The sequence below is a fragment of the Actinia tenebrosa genome, unplaced genomic scaffold (assembly GCF_029948245.1).
Source record: "Actinia tenebrosa isolate PJP-AT-01 unplaced genomic scaffold, QUT_ActTen_1.0 PGA_scaffold14__42_contigs__length_11649687, whole genome shotgun sequence".
NCBI classification, from domain to species: Eukaryota; Metazoa; Cnidaria; class Anthozoa; order Actiniaria; family Actiniidae; genus Actinia; species Actinia tenebrosa.
The window spans coordinates 7,392,922-7,417,365 of NW_028292574.1; the positions used below are offsets into that span (position 1 = coordinate 7,392,922).

General features: G+C 38.5%; 1 protein-coding gene across 1 annotated transcript; it reads right to left on the reverse strand.

The window, feature by feature from the left end:
- Positions 1-7,004: 7,004 nt before the first annotated feature.
- LOC148911381 (N-alpha-acetyltransferase 38, NatC auxiliary subunit-like) lies at positions 7,005-13,168 on the reverse strand. Its single transcript, XM_089029614.1, has 3 exons — positions 13,081-13,168; positions 9,913-10,075; positions 7,005-8,655 (listed from the first exon to the last, which is right to left on the reverse strand). Exons 1-3 carry the CDS (start codon positions 13,105-13,107, stop codon positions 8,540-8,542), a joined length of 306 nt encoding a protein of 101 aa, XP_088885740.1. The 5' UTR covers positions 13,108-13,168; the 3' UTR covers positions 7,005-8,539.
- Positions 13,169-24,444: the final 11,276 nt, after the last annotated feature.

Here is a 24,444-nt window from a genome sequence, read left to right on the forward strand (position 1 = left end):
TCAAACTTCCAGCTGTTATCCTGGCTCGCGCCTTCTTTCTTCGTTGTTTTATTTTCTTCCAGCGTCGATTTCGGACGAAAGGAGCCATCACTTACTCGGTGATTTTCCGACTTACAACGTTGGCATGTCAAACTCTCCTACTGGACGCTCGAGGAATCCAAAATAGTTGCATATAGAGTAGAGTCGACCATATCTAAACGCCCTGGTGAGGCAACGTTGGCGAGACTTTTCCTAAATTGTGTATCGTATTCATAAACGGCAGCCCAGCGAAATTTTCGATTTGCCTTGTGAATGATGGTGCGGTAGCGCGCCAGCTCGTTGTACCGCGTGGGGTCTTTCGGTAGTGACCCTCGTAGATTGTCCACGCTTCCAACCACTGGTCATCGTGGTAATCCGTTTACCGTTGTCGTCAATATGTCCTGGCTGTGGCTGTAGCAATGTGTACAGATCGACATAGGCATTGTTCGTTGTTGAATAATTACCTTGCGATGTTGCGGGGGCACAACCCCCTTTTGTGTCGGCTATGCGGGACCGCATTTCGTCTTGCTCGAGTTTGAGCGCTCCCACCTGGTCCGATAGAGTGCGGATGGCCATCAATATCTGAGTGTCTGGATTGGCATGGAGGGACATATCGTCGTCCGACTGGATTTGTGGGCCCTTGCAATGTTTACCAGGTGTCCCGAACGAATGAAATGCTTTGGCTGTTTTACAGCCCGGACACAGACTTTCTCTACCTCTCTTTGACATTATTTTCTTCTTTTACGAATATACTAGATAAATGAAGTTTTAAAGTGATGTGAGAGCAAAAAGGCACGACCGAGCGTTATGAGAGCAAAAGCACGACCGAGCGTGGTGAGACACAAGCGGAGTGACACCGAATACTCTTGTACCCTTCCATTCCACATTAAACTATATTAATAGTTAACTAATATCACTAAACTTCCAGTAAATGACATTTCTCCTTGTATTTTCCTTGCCCGCCATTTTCTTTTCTGCTACACATCAATAATTAGGACGCGCAAAGATGCATGGGATTGATTTTTTTCCAAAAAAGTGATTCGCGATTTGATTGGCTGATCATTTTTCCTCAGATCACCTGGGTTGTATATCCACAAGTTCAACACAGGTTGCCTTTGATTCATTATAAAAAGTTCTCTAGTACAAAGTAACTCAAAAATGGAAGATAATACTCCTTGCAATATTGTTTTTTCAATCCTTGAATTTCACATTTTATTTCTCATTGCGAACCCTGTGTTTACTGCCACGGTTTTTGATATTCTGTAAACTCTGACATTTCAATGTCATTTTGTGAATTTGTGTCTTCACTCCCACCGGTCAAGAATATGAAAGGTACTGCCTGATTATCTTTGGTTGATTGCAGCAAAAAATCTAACTTCAGCGTTCAACTTGCAACTACCAATCAAGTTTGCAGGGTATAGAAACCTGCAGTAAAATGATTTTAAAAATGACTGTCAATTTGTTTGAATTGCAGCTGATTGGTTAATGGTTTCCTATGGTGGAGGAGAAAACTACAATAGCCATTGTCAAAATGCACCAAGAAAACGTGATCTTCTAAATATCCGTGATCCAAATGAGAGTAGAGTAAGCAAAAATAAGAACTATTAAATTATGTTACTTTATAGTTATGGGATTATGCTCATATTGTTACAGCCATTCTCAATCACACACGCAGCTCTAGCGATTGTTTCTGTTGCGACGAAGAAGCTTTTGGTGGACGTCAATCAAGGCGTTGCCATGACATTCTATAGGCACGTGCCCTTATAGCTTTGTATTTTCCGACAATGTTATGGAAACACCTTGTGATTGACGTCCACCAAAACCTTCTTCGTCGAGACAGAAAAAATCGCTAGAGGGTGCGTGTGATTGAGAATGGCTGTAAGGTGCCTGCTTAAAAAATTATTGAAAAAGTTTTTTGATTCTAATTTTCTAAATCTAAATCCCCCCACCCCCCTTCCAAAAAAAACAACAAAAAAAACAAAACAAGACCGCCGGCAACACAGGCTAAGTTAGCATTGTTTTATCATGAACAAGCACTTAGGACCATGCTGTATTTTTTAAACTTTTCTTGTTTCTTTTTTACTACAAAGGGCACACTAAAAGTGATTGAGGAACACAGGACAAACGATACTTATCGTTCAACAGATCCATGTTATTGCCTGTCTGAACTAAACCACAAAGCGGCTTGCACTGCAGGACCCCCAAAAACAATCAGTCCAGGCTCCATCCTTCTCGATTATGTCTCAGTACTTGCTAAGGGGGCTTTCATTTATTAGAGCATGGGGGTCATTCAAAATCATAGGGGTGGTTACGTTATTTTGAGACGTTGCGAGGGGAGTTTTTGACAGGGTGATAAAAAGGGGGGTTTACATTAGAGACCTTTAGATCCGATGACGAGTAAGAAAACGAATATGAGTGTGAGTATGAGTTTCTAACTTTTCAAGATTGGCACTGTCATTTCGTATTCGTGGTCGTGTATGTAGATTGAAACTTTAAATTGTAAAAATTCGGAAATTGACTACGATTTAGTGTTAACCACGTGTACAGGACCAATTTTATAATACTTGATCTCGTACTCGTCGTCAGATCTAAAGGTCGCTATTGTTGCTTCTACCACGCCGTGGTTGGGTTATGTCTGTAAAGCTTTCTAATATATATATTTAGGCACTGCCTAAAAGCGGAGCTCCCGATACGGAAGTCACAGGGAGATCAATTTGAATGAATCTGAAAGGTAAAAATAAGATCGGGAAAAAAATCTTCAATTATTTTTTATTCGAAATGATGATAATTTCTCCCATAACAAAAACCATGCAGTGAAATCGAATCAAAATGCACTACATCGTTTTTTGTTATTTTGTTTTTTTGCGCGAGTATACTCTCCCACTTAGGAATTTTCTACACAACTTTCCACCACCCCCAGGGGCTAGTTTTGTTCTTGGAAGATTCTTCGACAAAAAGTTTTCCAAGGCCTACAGTTTTAGGCTTTGAATCTCTTTTACCAAGAGAAAACGCTTTTACTTAAAGAAAAACGAAAGCTAACTACAGATAATTCAATACAATATCAAGTTTAGTGAAATTTACCTCGGATGTCTTTCATTGAGATCGAAAATTAGGACAAATCAAGACCAAAGAACAGACTTGAAAACTGGTTACGGTGAGCAAAAAATGAGGTTTACTTAAAAAAAACAGAGCTTACATTCATTTAAACAGTTGACAAGAACAACTGAGACAAAATAAAAAATAATGCAAAAGGCAATGCAAAATACAAAATGACTCATTTCTTTGGCAGTAAATTGGCGTTTGTAAATGTTTTTGAATATTTTTTAGCTTTTTAGAGTGAAAGTCTGGTAGGTCTTTAAATTATCCGTGTAGAAAGATATCTAAAAGTCTTCTTTGTTTTGCCGACTGGACCCCGCGATAGGAGGCGAACAAAGCTTTTTCTTGAACGAAAAACATACGATAGCTGGTTAAAAACAACCGAATTGTTAAAGATTTACAAAGCTAAATAAAGGACGAATATTTGTTGTAATATGCTCTTCATGTTATATTTCCTCCAGCATTAAAATAAATTAATCTTATCGACAGAAATATAAAAAGGTTTGAGAGAAAGTCTTTGATTTCTCGATTCGTGGAGAAAAATTTTTGTAAAAAAAAATATATATATATATACGATTGTTTGCTAAAAAACACACACCTAAATTCTTGAAGAACGCTTCTTGATCCATCTTTGACTACATGAGAGTGTTTTTTTAATTGTTTTTGGTCTATAACTTGTCCTAAAGCGTTTTTTCTGTGCATTTGAGAGCCACATTTGTGAGTAGTTTTGCTTTGATATCAAGCGGGATTCCTGTGTTGTGTACACGCCCGGACGGACGGACGTACGGACGGAAGTGACGTCAGCCAAACCATGAAAAATCAACTCGATGGTTTACCATTTTTTCTTAAGTATGGGGCTCCGCTAATATGTGATTCCCCCCCCCCCCCCCCCCAGTGGGCTAATAGATAAAAATAAAAAAATAATTAACGAACATTAGGGACTTCGAAGAAAAATTTTATGAAGGGACCGCCTACCATTTTGTTATTCAATTTATGTAACAACTTTTTCAAGGAATCAAAAAATTCTGGTAGTGGTAATACCTGACGTCCTTTTTGAAAGGACTAAATGAATGTACATTAATAGGCCCTTTGCAGCTCAGTAATCACGTGCTGATTAATTCACTGAGAGCAAATGAACGAAGTCTTGATTCCCATGGGTGAAATATACTGGACTGCAAACCTACAACCTGTTTCGAGAGATCGTAATAAAAATGCATTTCGTAACACACTGGTTACACATCGTTTCATTCAGTTCATTACAAGCAGCTAAAAAGAATCACCAATTTAAAATAAAATAAAAAATTTTGCTCACCAGTACAGACACGTGACTGTTACTGCAAAGGGCCTATTTTCCAGTCAAAGCCAGACCTTCTCCACAAAGGGTGAAGATTACGTCTCCTACCCTCCCTCCCACACAATGCATATCCCCAGTCATCCCAAGAAATGTGGTGCAGAATGCACTTACCCTTCCCCACCCCGCCTACCCCAAGATACACAGTCAACGCTGATGTATTACAGTTTAGTCCTTGGTGGAGTTTGAACTAGGAATATGTCAAATACTTTTTCTGCCAAAAAGATTGTTTTTAATAAAAAAAAAGTTCATAAAATAAAAGCAAAAAAGATAATACCAACCAGCTGATCTGAGAAAATTAGAATCGAAAACATTTGCTAAACTGAGGTATCACTTTTCCTCAAGCTCTTATGGACCATATGAAAAAGGGTGTTCCTTGAGATACCTTAGTTCATCAGTTAACAATGCTTTCATTAGAAAGGGTATATTGAAATTGATGATCTCCCAAAATTTCATTGTTAGAAGTAACATTGAATGATTAAAAGCCACTACAGCTGTTTGAAATTAGAAAGGTTTGTATGGAAACAACCAAGGACCTACAGTCTCGCTATCATGTTTTCGGCACATTTCAAAAGCTTATAAATCTTCAGGGATTAATATATGACAAGACAACAGAACATTCCGAAATTGTTAACTTAGGCCTAGGGCAAACGGACTTTCCATGCACCGAACTCATTAAAAACAATGGATATCAGGTGATAATGAGGCGGCATTCTTTGATGTAATTAAGTTCGGTGCATGGAAAATTCGACGTTTGCCCTAGGCCTTAGACATGGTCTTTCTCATGAAAAAATATTTTTGAAATCATTAATTGTTCGTGGAGTCCGTTCCCAGTGTTACACTCGTTTTTCACATGGTTTATAATATTATGGATTTTCAAGCTTCCAAATAAAAAAATTGTTGCTAAAAAGCGCTTGATAGATTGATTTTCATAAACCCGTGAAACAAATACCCGATTAGTTAGTGTGTAATAGTGAAATGACAACAAAAGAACACAAAGGAATTAGGGTCAACTAATTTGTTACGAATACTATTAGGCTGGTGTGAATCACGGGTTTATAAAAGACTATTCTTAATGCAATGATAGGCATGTTTTCATTTTTTCGGTCAATTTTCAGGCTTTATGTTGCCTCAGTTTTGTCGTGACATCATTCCTACACATTTCATATCAGCTGTTAATGAACGTAGATGAAGTTAGTGAAAACATAGCTAGATCTTCACAAATACACCATTCTCAATCCAATCATTTACCTTCATACATGAGTAACCTAGTGGATACTTCAATGGTATTTAGACATAACGATTTTCTTGTCATTTTAACATTAAATGCTGAATTATATTACAGTCTACTTAAAAACTTATAATTAAGCCTCCCACGTACATTGTTCAGAAATTTCCAAAAAATAAAAAATAAAAACTAATTATGTCTGATTTCAATTATTAATAAATATATCTTCCTTTAGCTGAGAATGAAGGCGTCATACACTGTTGTGATTGTTAGACTACTATACAGTCAAACAACAAAAATTAGAGACTTAGCAATGTCTGTCCCATCAGAAAGGACCCCCCCCCCCTCCAAAAGGCTTGTTCCAGAGTAAAAAGCCTGAAATTCATACCCTGTTTCAGTGTTAGAATCTGAAAACCATCCAATTTTAGACTTCTGAGTAAAACCCTGCGTATAAGAACCTAAAATTTTAGAACCTGTCAGGCTGAAATTTTCATTTTAAGTGCCCTTCACATTAGTCTCCCTCACATCCGTTTTTAGTGTCGGTCGTCACGCAAAACGGTTGCGAGGGAGACTACCTTCACATAAGAACCATTTCAGGCTGAAATTTCAAAGTAGGTTCTTAATTTCCAAATACAGAGTCAATCTGTTTTATTTTCTTGTAAATAATAAAATACAGTACTCTGTATGTTAGAAAAAGGGTCTGTACTTTGCAAAACAATAGAAAACAATAACATGCACTATTTTGTATGATTTATGTGCTTTTAATGTTTGCACTCTACTATATTCCATCATAGTTAACTTTCGCTCCATTAACTATGATTCCATTTAGCTAGCATAAAAATTGTGAATTATTTAATGTATAAAATGCCATGCCCACCAATACAAGCACTCTTTTTTACCAAAAATTAAGAACCCATTTAAGAACCTAGATAGCCTAAATTCAAGTTAAGCACCATTTATATAAGAACATGTTCAGGCTAGGTTCTTATACACAGGGTTTTACTGCTTGAGAAAATAGATACCCTATAATTTAGCATATTTTTGGGTCAAATCAGCCAAATGCATGCTTGCTTTTTTAATTTTTTAAGAAATATGATGAAAAATTACATAGGAGTGATGATGTCATCACACATCAGAAAATAATCCATTTCACAAATGAGTGTAAAACATATTAAGAAAAACTTCTTAGAGATTTTAGTATTTTCCATATAGCAACTGTGGCTGGTAAATAGATAAGACCCCTTGGTAGATGATTGTAGACAGGTAAGAATAAACTGAATTTTTGAACCCTGAAACAAATCTGAAAATGAGTTTGAGTTTAACATTATTGCTTAAATCTTTATTTACATGTAAAAGTCAGTGACAATGTCTTGAATCTCTCTTGAGCTGACGTGTACAATCAATACACCAGTTACACATTCATTAATTTGCATACCACTGTTGTTTTTGAATACTACAGACTAAATTCCAAAGGCTTAAATCTTCATTTACAAGTCAGCTATTCACAAATACCATTACTATGATATTATTAAGTGTGTGAGATTTCAAAACAAGGGTATTGCTCAACCTACACATTCTTCACATAAATTTACAGTTTGCTATTCAATCAGGCTAACAATCACGTACAAATGTCAATGGAACTATTATGTTAAGGCACTCCACTATTCAATGCGGAGAAGGATCCAGGGTTTAATCCCATTTGCATTTTGAGTATGATAAAATACTTTCCCATTCATCCAGATAAAATTAATATTGACGAAATTGGAAAAAATCAATTATACTTAATTAAAAAATCATAATTATAATTATACTTAATTAAAAAACTCATAAATAATTCATGAAGGAAACACAATAGAGATCATGACCATGAAGGAGGTTTGATATAGATTCGTCTTCATTTGTATAAATTTTAACTTGGATTTTCTCTATCAAACTTGGTTCATTTTGTAAAGAATTCTGTACAACATGAGAACATACATTATGAGTTTTTTAAGCCGTTTAAAAAACTCGCAGATCGTTCTTTATCAGATCTACTCGGCTGCTCCTCGTGTTTTATACCCGATAAAACACTACTGCTCGTAGTCCACTACTGGTCTCACAGGAGTATTTTGGAGTACTGTACTTGCAGGTTTAGCACAGATCCTACAACTAACTTTAACTTTTATTTGCCAAATTAGTTGAACATGCCTTTGTCAAATGGTAAAGCGATACCTTAGTGGAGTGCATGCACTAAACCCATGAATATTTAGTACTAATTAGTAGTAATTCATACAGAATCCTTTGTTTCCTATTGTTTGATTATCACTATTTACAGCTGTAGTACCAAAAATTAGTATTTGTTCCACGGGTTTAGTGCAAGCACTCCATTAGAGTGCAAACAATATTTCCGTGAAATATTAGTAATACTAACTTACACTATTTTATGCTAATTCTATTGTTTTCTTTTGTTTAACTAGCACTATTTCGAACAATTTAGCAATTAGTGTTTCATGGATATATTGTTTGCACTCTAGTATAATTATTAATAGACCTCCTCGGCTATGACGTAATGTTGTCCCATTTCAGACCACATGTCATTCAATAGAGTATCATTTCTTTGTTTAAGGTTTGCGCTCGGTTGCACATGAGATAAGACACATGAATATGGATACAGCTCAAACAAAGAATCTTATTCTCAAGAGAATGACACATGGTCTGAAATGGGAAAATGTTACCCCAAGCAGAATTAAGAGGTCTATAAAAATATCATTACAAAAAATTACATAAACCGGTTGAAACCAAAGAAAACAAAAATAACCTCGCAAAAGCACTTAGGGTAGCCCTGGATTCTCATCTGATTCAATGCATTAAATAAACTCTCCAAATTTATTATATTGTTTGTCCATATCGATTTCAATAGATCTGATGTGTCTTCCTGGTATCATAGCAAGTCCTAGTATCCTGGGATCTTCTTTATCAACCCCTAAAAATATGACATCTAATTAAACAATTTCTGGCCAGGAGAGTCAGATCAAAGGCAGCCCAAATATATTGCTTGGGCTGCCTGTGGTTGGATAGGGAAAACCTGTGCTTGAGGTCTTGAAAATATGGAAAAAAGCAGTCAAGCCAAGATCAGTTTTTTAAAAATAAATAAACAATAAATAAACAAGTAAACTAAAGTAAAGAAAAAAATAAAATAAAATAAAAATAAAATAATATAAAATAAAATGAAATAATAATTCAAAAAAAAAAAAAAAAAAAAAAATACTGAGGGCACAGTTAACAATTTTTCTCTATCCAGACTGACTTTAAGCCAAAAACTATTTATTTTTCCACTTGTTTTGAAATTTGCTTTGTTTTTACAATCCGTTATCTTATGTGAGCACTTGGATAATGTAAGCCTTACAGTACATCAGGGTACCGGGCTGCAGGCAGAGATAGAAATACTGCATGCTTGCTCCGTAATCAGAGTCGAAAAGAAAGAAAAAAGAATGCAGGGATATCACTAGTAGGTGGTGAGTATTAGCTAGTGAGTGAATGAGGTGAAGAGGTGGTATAAGCGTGTAAAGCTTGACCACTGTGAATATGGGTTCCCTATATTTAGGACTGTTTTCCCTAATTCCCTTTAATTAAGGGACTGTGGGGCTGTGCCCTGACTGTGAGGGCCATAAGTTAGATACATTGTAGCTCCTGAGGTTATTAGAGTTAGCTGTGCCGAGACTTAAACTAGCCCAGAGATTGTTTCAGGCCTTGATATGTGAGTTTGCCCTGCCCTATCTGACTTAGATCAGCTGAGAGGTTGTTCCAGGGTTCACTGTATAAGTTAGCTGTGCCCTGACTTAGATCAACCCAGAGGTTGTTTCAGTGTTCAATCTGTGAGTTAGCTGTGCCCTGACTTAGATCAGCGCAGAGGTTGTTTAAGGGTTCAATGTGTGAGTTAGCCGTGCCCTGACTTAGATCAGCCTAGAGGTTGTTTCAGGGTTCTATCTGTGAGTTAGCGGTGCCTTGACTTAGATCAGCCCAGAGATTGTTTCAGGGTTCTATCTGTGAGTTAGCTGTGCCCTGACTCTGATCAGCCCAGAGGTTGTTTCAGGGTAGGAAAAAATCATAGTTCAGAGATTTTCAAGGAGCTGTATATTATTACACTCCAAGAAATTTTCCTCCCAATATCCTTTCCCAAGGGCTTTTCAAGATTCCTTAAAATTTGAATTCCAGAGCATAAAATACACAACACACAAACCTGGCTGTCCAACATACTCCTGGCAGGAACCAAGAATAATATTCATATCTTTGTCTGTACATAAAAATGATCCTATCAATGTACGGCCATCAGTTATTTTGATCCGCAGTAGTTTGTTTAACCAGCTTTCTAACTTTTTTCTTTTCTCACTCTTCTCTTGAGTCTAAATGAGGGGGAAAAATAATAATTATTATACGTATTTTTGCTAACTATTTTGCAGGCCTATAATGGTTAGAGAATAAGTAAGTGAATACAGTCTAATATGTAGATAGAGCTGAAGCATGGAAAAAAATACTGGCTTTGAACAGGATTTGAACCAATGACCTTTGCAACTACCTGAGCTATCTAAGACACAGGGGTAGACTACAGGAGAGGTCATTTATATCCTGGGTAAGGCAGCAATCGGCTTGGGCCAAGCCAGATAATAATAAGAATATATAATGTTGTATAATGGTTGGTCATTGAAAAATCTCTGGCCAGAATTAGAACTTCTCTCAGGTAAAATCTTTGCCTTGCTGGTCATTTTGATCAGTATTAACGTTCAGCCAAAAACAAGGTATGGCCAAGCTAAGACTGATTTGGCCGTTCATCATCATTGACAACTGACAAGAATTTTCTGATTTTATTTTCACTTTAACTTCTTAGTTGGGCTTAATGTGGGATTTTCATTACTCTTCGCTTATGCAAGATTCTCACTAATTTCAACGCTTAATCTCAATAAAATCTTATTATTTGAAAAGGAAGGGTATTGGCATTCTAGATTTTACGTAAAGAGCACGTTAATGAACTTCGCATGATCGAGGAACTCAAGGCACTAGAACTGGCAAAAAGTGAAAAGGTTTTGAATGGGCACTGCTAAACAGCGAAACACCGAAACGAAACACCGGAACGAAACACCGGAACGAAACAGGGACAAATTCGTGATATTACAAATATCATGCAATAAAAAATCAAAAAAATCAAAATACACGATAGTACAATGATATAAAAGCGATAAAGCTTACCTTTATGCCTGTGCTTTATGATCTTTGATCCGTATCGATCGTTTATTGCCTTTTATTAACCATGTCTTTTCGCTGGCTATCAATCCAATTATTTCTCGAATTTGAAGGATTCCAATGGTTCTTTTAATAAACCAAGCATTAGTCTTAACTGCTTCTGTCTCTAGTGTCTACACCAAAAAAATTGTGAAAAAAAGCTAAAGTGAGGGGCGACGCCATGTTTATTCAAACAAAACCACAGGAAGCCCAGCTCTTGACAAACCAAATAAAGGAATCTGTCATAAAATATCGTTTCCTAAACTGCAGGTGGTGATTATTAGTGTTTTAAATAATGATAGACAAGAAGATGGAAAGCTTAAGGTTGTTTTCGCAAGTTACCATTACCTATAGCGACTCTGTACAATGGTAAAGAAAAAAATGCTTATTGTAGTACTGTATCAGATTAGTAAGTAAAACGAGGTATATGGGTTCAATGATCGGCGTTATTTTGGGGCTCGGGGATCACATTTTAGCTAATTTTGGGCTCGGAGATCCGAGTTTCATTGTCTAAAAAGGTAGTTGGATCATGTACAAAACTTTTCGGATTTTTTTAGGCATTAGAGATGTGCCTTTTTAGGCCGGGATCCGAAATTGTTGGGTTTCCTTAGGGGCTTCCTGTGCTTTTGTTTGAATAAACATGGCGTCGCCCGAGAACTTTAGCTTTTTTTCACAATTTTTTTGGTGTAGATACTAGAGACAGAAGCAGTTAAGACTAATGCTTTTTTTTATTAAAAGAACCATTGGAATCCTTCAAATTCGAGAAATAATTGGATTGATAGCCAGCGAAAAGACATGGTTAATAAAAGGCAATGAACGATCGATACGGATCAAAGATCATAAAGCACAGGCATAAAGGTAAGCTTTATCGCTTTTATATCATTGTACTATCGTGTATTTTGATTTTTTAATATTTTTTATTGCACGATATTTGTAATATCACGAATTTGTCCCTGTTTCGTTCCGGTGTTTCGTTCCGGTGTTTCGTTTCGGTGTTTCGCTGTTTAGCAGTGCCCGTTTTGAATAAATTAGTAGATAGGGGCCTATAGCCTCCCACGGTGCTTCCTCTCCACAGTTCCTTACGACTATTCAACATAGTAATAAAGCTTAAGAGAAAATGAGGCTTGAAATTGTCTTAAGAGTGGTTGTCAGCAAAAATCAGACATTTTGGCAAATCTGCGGCAAGGGTCGAAAATTTGATTTTGCTAAGGGGTGTCTTGTTATGTAAACCCAAAATCATAGTAAAAAATATATCATAGCAAGAATTCTTAAAATTCAAACTTTAATCAACTATGGAATCTGGCAGGTTGTAGCAAATATTTTGTATGTTTTGATAAAAATACTCATGCTATCATTTCCAGGCCAGAGACGTGCTATACTATTTTGGGTTAGTCGAGTGAATTTTGAGCAAATTTACTTTTATAGTTTGAGTTTACTGTTTCAACTTCTTTCAGAATAAGTCCAAGAGCTTTTATTTTTTCTTTAAAATCGTTTCTTTTTTTTATTTCTTAGAAAGTCAACATGAATTCGTTTACATTAGTAAACAATATGTAAATTGTTGAACTCGCCCACAGATAAAATCCGTGAGTTTCTTACAACTTACAGGCTGTGGTGCAACGCGTAAAATAATTTCCCCAAGAAAATTTTGCATGATTCGTGGAAATCATTATTTCAACTTTAATTCAGGTTGTCTTTTTGGTAAAATTTTTTCGTCGCACATGAAAAAAGATCTGATTATTTTGACCCCACTTTAAGAGGAGTTTTATATGTGCTCCAAAAATAAATTAAGTAAAAATCGAAAAATTTCACCAAAATTGCTAAAACTCTACCAATTGTTTCTTAAGATACCAATTAACTACTATTTAGTCTTATTACAGTGCTAGGTTGCTTTGTTTGGTCGCGATAAGCTGTTAAAGTTGATGTAAATTATCGGCCGAAAATTAGCGAATTTAGTCCAAAACTCTTTTCTTCGATTTTCTCGAAAACTAAGCGGTATTTTACCAAACAAACTACACAGTGGTCTTACTTACACTAAGGTCTACCTAAGTTTAAGATATTAGCAAAATCAAATTTTCGACCCTTGCCACCCGATGTTTGATTTTTGCTGACATGCTCTCTTAAATATTTTTACCTCCAAAATTTGGCTTTCATCCGCCATCTTGAAAATTCTACTAGTATCAGTCCCTCTCGTCTTTCCAGGACCGAAAAGAGCCTGAGATAGTATTGATGTCCAGGATGATTACATCATATTCTATGACGCAGAAATTAAAAGATTTCAAACAAGTTGTCGTCCATGTTTTCGTATTCCAGAATTTTGGAAATTATCTATAATTTATCCGTTTACATCGACCAGAAAAAAGCGTTTCTGTCGGTCAATTTATTTAACAAATTGACATCAGATTTTTATGTGTCTGTCCTCTTATTGACGATAAATTGCGTCATCACATTGTCAAAGTAGTGTGGATCCGCATACTACTTTGACAATGTCATGGCGAAATTATCGTCAATAAGAGGACAGACACATAAAAATCTGATGTCAATTTGTTTTTTACAATAACAAAAACGTTAAGCAAACGTAAACACTGTTCACAACAATAAATTCCACAAAGAGACTAGTAGAAACTGTTTATTTTTCAATGATGACAAGTCATTGTCGTCAGAAATATTTCTCGCTATCTTATTGGTTGACATAATATAAACAAACAACCTTATTGGCTAAAAATTGACAGCTTGTCAAACTTTTCATTATAAAGCCAGTTAACGGCTCGATCTTTAGTGAATTGATGATGAACAGAATGCACAACGTGAACAACTCAAAAAAACGATCTTACATGTAAATATAGTTCAAAAGCTACAGTTCTTTTGGATTTGCTGGCGAAATAAATACCTTAACCTGACCTATGTTACATGAATTAAACATGCTGTTTAAAGAAGCATTTGAGGCCACAACAGAAGGAGAGAATTCGCTCAAAGTTGAAGCCAATGGAATCTGCTGTGCTTGTAGCGAAGTTTTGCACGAGGTGGGAGCCTTACCCTTCTCCAGTGCATGGGAAATGATCTCTGAACAATTCTGGAGCTGTGATGTTGATGGCCGACGGTTGTAGCTTGCTAGACTTTTCATTGGCATGCCCAGAAATGCTCATAATATGTCGAGCTGGAACTGCTGCATCTGACAACAGCGTAATGGCTGTTGCTCGTACACAATGGTTTGTGTACATCTTTGAAAGAGAGCCCCCAGGGAAATTTCTTTCATCAACTTTGACAGTCGATTAACACCCAGAGGCTTGTTTTGATACCAAATATCATCGGAGTGCTCAAAGTTGGATCTGGGTTTCTGAAAGAAAGCTTCTTGTAAAGGATTTAGCTTGCTCAGGTAAAAAGCTCGATGCAATAAAATGCGTCGCCATCTTCATCTGTACTGTAAAGCCTGGTTTCCCTTTCTGTGCTTAACTTTAATCGTTAAATCCCCCTTGGTGGTTCTTAGACTGTTCTTCGTGCGACATCTGTATAAATGCTTTCCCGTCACTGTCTCTATCGAATACAAAGCCACGGCGACACCAGTAGATCGTCACGTACAGCCAAACTTTTCTTAAAAGACCATCTGGAGTTTCTGGAGTCATGAATGGGCTTGTCTTCAATTTCAGGATGTCTTGAGATTCAATGACAGGCTTGTGTTTAGTGCATTCTTTATTTTCTGTTCGGATAGCTTTAAGCTTGGATTCCAGCATTTTGTTACTCCTTGCGAAGACTGGATTGTTGGTTAACTTAATGCACCTGTTATTGGCGATAAAGTGCCTCTCGATTGAATTCCTGAAGCCAAGAAGTGACGAACGGCTGTATTCTTCTCCAGATTTTGTTCTTGCTTCTGCATAAAAGCGTCTTAGACAGTCATCTAGATCAATGCTTGACATCTCTAGTAGTTTTGTTTCTACTCCTCTTTCCTTGCACCAATCTGGAAATTCGAGGTATGTAATAACATTTTATGGCCAATAATATCATGATAGACAAAGAGAAGTTTATCAAAATATGCTGTAACAAAAGCCATCATTTTGTGTTTCGTTTAGTGCCTTTTGAGGCTGACTGTAGCACAATTTCTTGCAACTCTTGGTCATTCAAAGCTGCAAAACGACTTGTCATTTCGGCACTTTGTTGTTGCTCAGTTTCTACTTTTTCAAGACACAAAGCAAGCTCCATATCAGATGTTTCATCAAAATCGAAATAGTCAGTATTTGCATCGATGTTAGAAACATTTAGTGTGTTAAAAAAGTTGAAATTGAATTTGGCTCGTCCATTTTTCACTTTTCTAGTTCAGCCTTTTCAAGGAGCTTGAGTGTACGCGTCATTTTTTTAATCTGTCTGTCCTCTTATTGATGATAAAAATTAGCCAATCAGCGAGCGAGAAATTTGTAAGTTATTGTAAAACAAAAGTTTTAGGAAAAAATGGTAAACCATCGAGTTGATTTTTCATGGCTTGGCTGACGTCACTTCCGTCCGTCCGTCCGTCCGTGTACACAACACAGGGATCCCGATTGATGTCAAATCAAAACTCACTCGCAAATGCGGCTCTCAAATGCACAGAAAAAATCGCTTTAGGACAAATTATAGACCAACAACGAATATAAAAAAACTTTCATGTAGTCAAAGATGGATCAAAGAGTGTTCTTCAAGAATTCAGGTGTGTGTGTTTTAGCAAACAATCGTATATTATTATTTTTGTATGACTGAAGAAAATCTTTTTCGACGAATCGACAAATCAAAGACTTTCTCTCAAAACTTTTAATATTTCTATATATAAGATTAATTTATTTTAATGCTGGAAGAAATATAACAAGTAGAGCATATTACAACAAATATTCGTCCTTTAGTTAGCTTTGTAAATCTTTAACAATTCCTAGCGTATGTTTTTCATTCAAGAAAAATGCAGCTTTGTTCACCTCTTATCGCGGGGTCCCATCGGCAAAACAAAGAAGACTTTCATTCAATAATTTTGTATCTTTCTTCAGATGGTTTACTTAAATATTGAATGAAATATAAAATTACACCAATACAAATATTCAAATGTTTATTAAGCTGTTCGAGCTAGTATGATTATACAAATAAGCTTAAATTTGTGTTGCTGAAAGATGGATGTTATTGCATAAGACCTTGTCTTTTACTTTAAAAAGCTAAAAAACATTCAAAAACATTTACAAATGCCAATTTACTGACAAAGAAATTCGTCATTTTGTATTTTGCATTGCATTTGCATTATTTTCTATTTTGTCTCAGTTCTATTTTGTCTCAGTTCTCTATTTTTTAACTGATGACTCATTTGGTTTTAACGTTCAGGGCCTTATTTCTCATGTTTAGTTAAGTTTAGTAAGCCGTCTAATTGCCGTCTCCTGAGTTTACTAATGAAGAAATAGAAAACGCGCGCGCGTGCTGTGTGCAGTCATAAAGCACGCGGGGCTGGCAGAACACGAGATAAGTGTCAGGAAAAGAACTATGAATAGAAATTACAACTGCCCTTTTTTCATTTTTTTTGCTCTCTCATTCACTTTCAGATACAAGAACTTGATGACGCTGAAGACGAAATCGACGAAGTGATTCAGAAGTTCGAAAAGAAATGCAAAAGAAATCTATTGCATACCGTGGCATTCTATTAACATCCCTTAATTTACTGTAAATATTTTGGCTCTTATTAATTAGAACATGAAACCTTTGCTATGCAGTAGATGGTTATATAAAGATTGTATAAACAATATAAATAATATTTCAACTGTTACTGGCAAAGTGATCTCCTACGCAGGACACTAGACACTAAACGAGTTGTTCCAAAAGCCAGCGAATGGTCTAGGCACTGCTGTGTTAAACACTTGGCGCCCTATATTATTCGATAGTAAATATTACGGGATTTGCGTTTTGGAAGCTAGAAAAAGATATTCCCCACCCCCAACCCCCCCCCCCCCCCCCCCCCCAAATCGCCTTGTAGCGTATTGATTAAGATTTTGCCAGCTCATTATTTGAGCACGTGGTCGGATTAGAGGATCAGTGATATCGTGCACGCGATTGGCCCACCGTACCGTGAGAACGTTAATATTAATATTATATTTTTATTAACTTATATTGCGCGCTATCCATATTAATGATCTAACGCGCATTACAATATAATTAGAAAAATGTAACAAATAAAATATATACAGTAAACTCTATAAAGCTAATAAATCATAAATAGCTCTAAAAATATCTAAGTATTTCAAATGCAATATATTTCAAATGCAATATATACATGTGTATATGTATAAAACTAATAAAATTTGAAATTCAATTTAAAATTCAGTGACCATAAGCTTCTATAAAAAGATGTGTTTTAAGACTGCGCTTAAATGCATGAATATTAGTGATATCACGAAGCTCGCGCGCAAGCTTATTCCACAACTTAGGAGCTGCTACATGGAAAGACCTATCGCCAAGGGTAGCTTTAGTTTTACGAGTTGGCGCAGCAAGTAAATTGCCTGAGGATGACGATCGTAGATTATAGGCACTACGTGACTTAAGAGAGACTAGCTATTGGATATAAGGAGGAGCGATGCCATGAATTGCTTTGAATGTAAACAATAAAATCTTAAGATAAATACGCTGCTTTATAGGTAACCAATGAAGATTGCGCATTAATGGCGTAATATGGCAATAACGTGGTGTCCTGTAAACTAGTCTTGCCGCAGCGTTTAAGACGTGCTGTATTTTATGCAACTGAGAGGCAGGATGCCCGTAAAGTAGACTATTACAATAGTCAACACGCGAAGTAATTAATGCATGAACAAGTGCCTCCGTAGCTTCTAGACTTAGAAACCTGCGAATACGACTAATATTATGGAGGTGATAAAATGCAGCAGCGCATAACTTGCTAATATGAACAGACATACTGAGCTGAGAATCGAACCAGGAACCAAGGTTCCGCACTTCTGAATTTGCCTTGATAACCTCACTGCCTACAGTAATGCTACTGATACTAACTTTCGCTAGTTGCTGCCTAGTGCCAATAAATAAGAACTCAGTCTTATCGTCATTAAGCATCAATCGGTCCTTTATCATCCAGTCACGCAAGTCCTTGATACAATTATCCATAGATTCAAGAGCGATGATCTCGTCGCCCGGTTCACTTGGGCTGAACGCCAGATACAACTGCGTGTCATCTGCATAGCAGTGTGCACTTGGGAGATGCCTTCCCACAATATCAAACAACTTACTTGTGTACACTGTAAAAAGCAGGGGACCCAAACAGGACCCTTGAGGCACTCCTTGGTTGAGGTGGAACGTAGCTGAGTTTCGGCCATTCACTGAGATACGCTGTAAGCGACCAGACAAATATGACTTAAACCATTCCAGTGCTGTTTCATCCACTCCAAACCTTGATCTCAACCGCTCAAGCAAAATCTCATGATTAACTGTATCAAAAGCAGCACTAAGGTCAAGCAGGATCAGTAAGGTAACTTGTTGCGCATCCATATTCATTAATAAATTGTTCTTGACTTTCAGCAAAGCCGATTCCGTACTATGATGTCGCTTATAGGCAGACTGGAGCTGCAGGTGTAAGTTATTAGCGGACGTTATCCGTTAGCTGCGCCGCTACTGCTCCCTCAGACAGTTTCGAAACGTACGGGAGATTGCTCACAGGACGAAAGTTCTTGTATTCAATATCAAGTCCACATTTCTTCAGAAGTGGTCGCACGAGTGCCTCTTTCCAAGCTGTAGCAAACCGACCAGACTCCAGGGACATGTTAACCATAGTAGAAATTACTGGTAGCAATTCGTCCAATACCTGAAAAACCAGAGTTGTTGGCACAGGATCCAGTGGGCACGACTTCTTAGCCATCTTTTTAATGAGCTCAGCAACCTGCTCGTGCGTCAAAGGTTTGAAGCAGGATAACAAAGGAGCACTCACACACTCCTCAGCACACGCAGTATCACACTCATCAGCCGCTTCACGTTTCTCCGGAACAACAGCATCAAGGACATCACTGATCTTTTCAATCTTGTGCACGAAGAAATTCCCAAAATTATTTGCAAGTTCAACAGGAGTTACATGCGCTGGGAATGCTACATCAGGAGTCTCGCACAACAATGACTTAGTTGTACGAAACAACTTTCCTTGATTATAGCTGTTCTCGGCTATAAGATCTGTATAATAAGCGCACCGCGCTCGGTGCATCATGTTGGTGGCAGAGTTGCGCGCCAACTTGAAAGCACACAAGTCATCCTGTGATCTTGAACAGCACCACTTCTTCTAAAGCCTTTCTCCTAACTCTTATAGCAGTCTTGATATCACTATTAAACCAAGGTACCCGATGTCTGTTCACCAGACGAGAACCTTGAGCATCGTAATTCACACAACATTTATTGTTTCAATACACAGATCAAGTTTCGGAAAGACACCTGTATTGGGGAGGGGGAATTTGCAGTAAACTTTTAAAAAATGGTTGTAGCCACCCCCTCCCCCCTTTTCAAGCAGTAAGAAATTCACTGATCTCTTCAAAATAAAATGTTTGATCTCCAATAGAGTGGTTTTCATAAACCGGTGAAATAGACTTTAGGTTATTAAGCGCTACCTCATGATAAATCTTTTGTTAAGACCACTCTAAAAATGTACCTTCTCTTTATGATTTCTAACTACTACATATTCAATAAGTGGTTTGATTGGATTCTATATATTTATTTTCATTTGTGCATGTAAATAGATCTTGCATATCAATATTAGATTAAACAATCTCATTTTTTATTACGCTTGTGTCCATATAATCTTTTTAAAGTAGAGATTCATAGGAGCTCTCAAGGGAAAATAAGGGAATTATGATGGCACCATTTTGAGTAGCCTGAAAAACAGACATCCTTTCGCTCCCCCTTCCCCTCGCGAAAGTAGGGATGACTTTAAGATTTTCGACGAAGTCTACGACGCCGACGTCAACTGGAAGTGTAAATAATTTCTCTTTGGGGTTTCGCGCCTTCAAAGTCTGTCCTCACTGTGGATGAGTTGACTTTACTGACGATAGGTAGGTAGTAGGTAGTAAGCAATGTTTTGTTAGAGTGATTTTACTACGAACACGGTAACCTATCAACTTGCCCCCGCGTGATCAAATCGGCAGCGCCCGCGCGCAAGTTGATGACGCACGGGAGCAGGGTAAGACGAAATTTAAACTGCATCCGGTTACTGAAAATAGCCCAACCGGAAATTTACAAGGCGCGCGCTATCTTAAGGTAGATGCTAATGAGTATCCATATCGCGCATCTCGTTTTTACCGTTTATGACCGTTTTTTATTACACGCGCTCTATCGTTTCGTTAGTGATCAAAACGATAGCGCGCGCGCAAGTTGATGACGACGCACTGGAGCAGGGTAAGGAACAGAATTAAAACTGCATCCGGTTACTAAAAATAGGGAATTTACAAGGCGTGCGCGTTCTTAAGGTAGATGCTAATGCGCATCCAGTTTTGCGCATTTCATTTTTACCGTTTATTACAGTAGTAGTATAGGGAATGGGGGTTCCAGCGCAATCTCAACACGGGCAAGACTCGTGTCAAAAATCCACCTACGGAAACAACCCACTCCAAGTGTGGTTGGGGGCAACAGCGCAAATATGTTAGTCTATATATGGAGTGCGAAGAATGTAAGAGAACTTTTAAGAAAGAAGCGGATTTGAAAAAGCATTTGAAAATGAAGACGAAGTGTATGAGCAGTTATGATTGTGGATGTGGTAAGAAGTTTGAGACTAAGGTTAAATTGTTTTGGCATTGTCAGGACTGTGAGTACGACTACGACGACCTAAAAAGTGCTTGGTATTAGGTATAAAATATTTCCTATTATATAGATGGAATCCCAAAGCAACTTCAGCACGGTGTCAATACCCGGTAACGGTGAGATTGACGTTAGACAGTTTTGGCGTCAGTCAGAAAGGAAGGTTAAAAGGACTCTCCGAAAAGGTATAGAAGAATTAGGAGCCCTGAAAGCGAGCATAATGGTAGAAGTAAGTTTGTCAAAAGACGAGGTAATGACGACAGCAATGTTGCGATCAAAGTCCTTAGTGATATTAGAATCCACGAATCTGGATAGGTCACTCAGTGAAGCCTTAGAAGCAATAATGGAGTCGCTGTCTAACTACACGAAAGAAGGATCGGGTTGGACAGTAGAGGAGGTTGAAGGAATAGAGATAAGTATGGCCAGGTACGTACCCATACGAGGGGGGAGTTACGTACCGCTACCAACGTGGGTAGAAAGGAAGAAGGCTATTGTAAACGTGAAGAATGAAGACAATCGATGCTTTATGTGGGCAATCAGGTCTGCACTGTATCCAGCAGAGAAGGATCCCTGTAGGACAAGTAAGTATCCCACAGACGATTTAGAGTGGGATGGTGTGGAATTTCCCATGCAGTTGATAGACATCCCCATATTTGAGGAAATAAACGATCTAGCAATTAACGTTTACGGAGTCAGAGAGCAGACGATAGTACCGTTAGTTCTGTCAAAAAGTAAAGGAGAGCGCGTACATTTATTCTACCACGGCGGACACTACTCATGGGTTAAACACATTAGCAGACTATTCTACAGACATACTAAGCACAAAGGCAAAAAGTACTTCTGCGACTGCTGCTTGCTGTCATTTACATCCTTAAATGCCCTAAAGAAACACGATGAGATCTGCCGCGGAGTCGAAGAAGTGGCGCAACGGATCCAGATGCCCACCAACAAAGAGCTTTCATACGCAGACCATCAAAAGCAGATGCAAGTGCCTTACGTGATATATGCAGACTTCGAAGCGTTGATAACTAAGGAAGAGCAGAAACGTGGCGCCACGAATAAGGTAGGATTACACGAGATCTGCTCCTTTGGTTACATAGTAGTCAGATCAGACGGTAAAGCAAACCCTCCTGTGATTTACCGAGGTAAGAACGCAGCTAATGAGTTTCTAGAAGCATTGCGAGAAGAGGAGGGGGAGATTAGAGAACAATTAAGACGTCCAAAGAAGATGGAATTTATCAAAGAGAACCAGGAGGCTTTTAACAAGGCAAAAAAATGCCACATTTGTCAACATACGCTTCTTCAGTTTGGAAGACGAGCCAAGAAAGCGTGGGATGAAGATGGAAAGTATCTAGGAGAAGCTCATTTTAAATGCGGGAAGTATGCTAAGAAAGGTGAGAAGCCGGGAAAGCCCTCCACGCACTGCATTCACTGTCACAAAGCATTTGTTGAGGATTTCTATGTGGATAAGGTTAGGGATCACTGCCACATCACGGGTAAATACAGAGGAGCGGCTCATTGGAAATGCAATATAAACTTCAAAGTAAATCCAGACATGGAGATTCCGGTGTTCTTTCACAACCTCCGCGGTTACGACTCCCATTTGCTACTACAAGGAACAGACGGCTCCGACGTCAAATGCATACCCAACAACAAAGAGCGCTACATGTCCGTAACTGTGGGTAAGCTAAAGTTCTTAGATTCGCAGCAGTTTATGGCGGACTCCTTAGCAAACCTCGTAAAGTATAACACCAACTTTCCCATTTCCAGTCAATACGGCGCGGAAAGGAAAGGAGTCTACCCATACGAATACATGGACTCCTGGGATCGATTCAAAGAACCCCTACCACCTAAAGATCGCTTCTACAGCACCCTAAACGAGTCTGGTATAAAGGATGAGGAGTACCAGCATGCGTTAGACGTGTGGGAAAAGTACTCCTGTGAGAACATGGGTGACTACCACGACATCTACCTAAGGTCTGACGTAGTGCTGCTTGCAGATGTTTTCCAAAGCTTCAGAAAGATGGCTATGGAATATTACGGATTGGATCCCGCTAATTTCTACACGGCTCCTGGGCTCAGCTGGAGTGCTTTGTTAAAGAAGACGAATGCGCAGTTGGATCTCCTAACGGAGTACGACATGTATCGGTTTATGGAAGACGGTATTCGTGGCGGCGTATGCGGACCCAGCCGACGTTACGCCCGCGCAAACAACCCCTTAGTAGAGCACGACCCAGAGAAACCAACCACATACATTTACTACCTGGATGCGAATAACCTTTATGGTTGGGCAATGTCACAGTACCTACCTGTGAGAGACTTCGAATGGGATCCAGTGAAGCCGATAGACTTCTACATGCAGGTAGGAAAGGAGGAAGACAAGGGTTACGTCTTAGAAGTGGATCTGGAGTACCCAGAGCACCTGCACGACGAACACAATGAGTTCCCCTTAGCACCAGAAGCGATAGAGATACCATTTAAGCAGCTAAGTCCGCTGCAAAAGCAAATGTGCCCTGGTTACAAACCGTACAGGAAACTAACTATGAACCTGATGGATAAGAAGAAGTATGTGGTACATTACCGCAACCTGCAGTTCTACGTGCGACACGGAATGCGCGTAGAGAAGATCCACAGAGTCCTAAAATTCACGCAGGAACCCTGGATGCGCCCCTACATTGACTTTAACACGCAAAAGCGTACCGCAGCGAAAAATGACTTCGAGAAAAATCTCTTCAAACTGATGAACAACAGCGTGTTCGGAAAGACAATGGAGAACATCCGCAAGCGCGTAAGCGTAAAAATAGTCAGCACCAAAGAGGAAGCAGAAGCATACGTGTCACAGCCAGGCTTCGTTAGATACGTAGAAATGCTGAACTTCTACGTGATTCACATGAAAAGGGCAAACCTCTTACTAAACAAGCCCGTTTACACAGGCTTTACGGTGCTGGATCTATCGAAGCTGCTTATGTACGAGTTCTACTACGATAAGCTTAAGCCAAAGTACGGAGACCGCTGTCGCCTCCTGTACACAGACACCGACTCCCTAATTCTAGAAGTGCAAACGGAAGACGTTTACAAAGACTGCCTCCCCGACATAGACGAGTACGACACCAGCGGTTACCCGAAGGAGCACTTCCTTTACTCTGCGAAGAATAAGAAGGTAATTGGGAAGATGAAAGACGAAATGTTAGGAAAACCCATCGTGGAATACGTGGGTCTGAAACCAAAGATGTACAGCGTGCTAAAGTTAGACGGCGTAGAAAAGAAAGCTAAAGGCGTAAAAAAGTATGTGGTTAAGAAGGACATTACGCACGAGTCCTACCTCAACGTATTACGAACACGCAAGGAACAGCGGCATAAGATGAACAGCCTGCGCAGCTATGGTCATCAGATACATAACGTCACGCAGGAGAAGGTGTCACTGTCTGCATTTGACGGTAAGCGATGGATGTGTGATGACGGAGTGCATACGATAGCATTCGGACATCACACGATAAGCAGTTCTTCTTTGACGAACCCACGCGTGGGACCATCATGAAGATAATACAAGATGGGCTGGCCCTTCTTAGCTATCGCACTTCGGATCTGATAAGTTTCCAAAGACCAATTAGGATCCGTAGCTCTTTTGGATCCTCCTTCTAATTCACCCGGCTCATAGAGATATCGAACCGTGACATTACCTAATTTCTTTTCATGGGGGAAGACCGCCCTCGAACTTCTGATG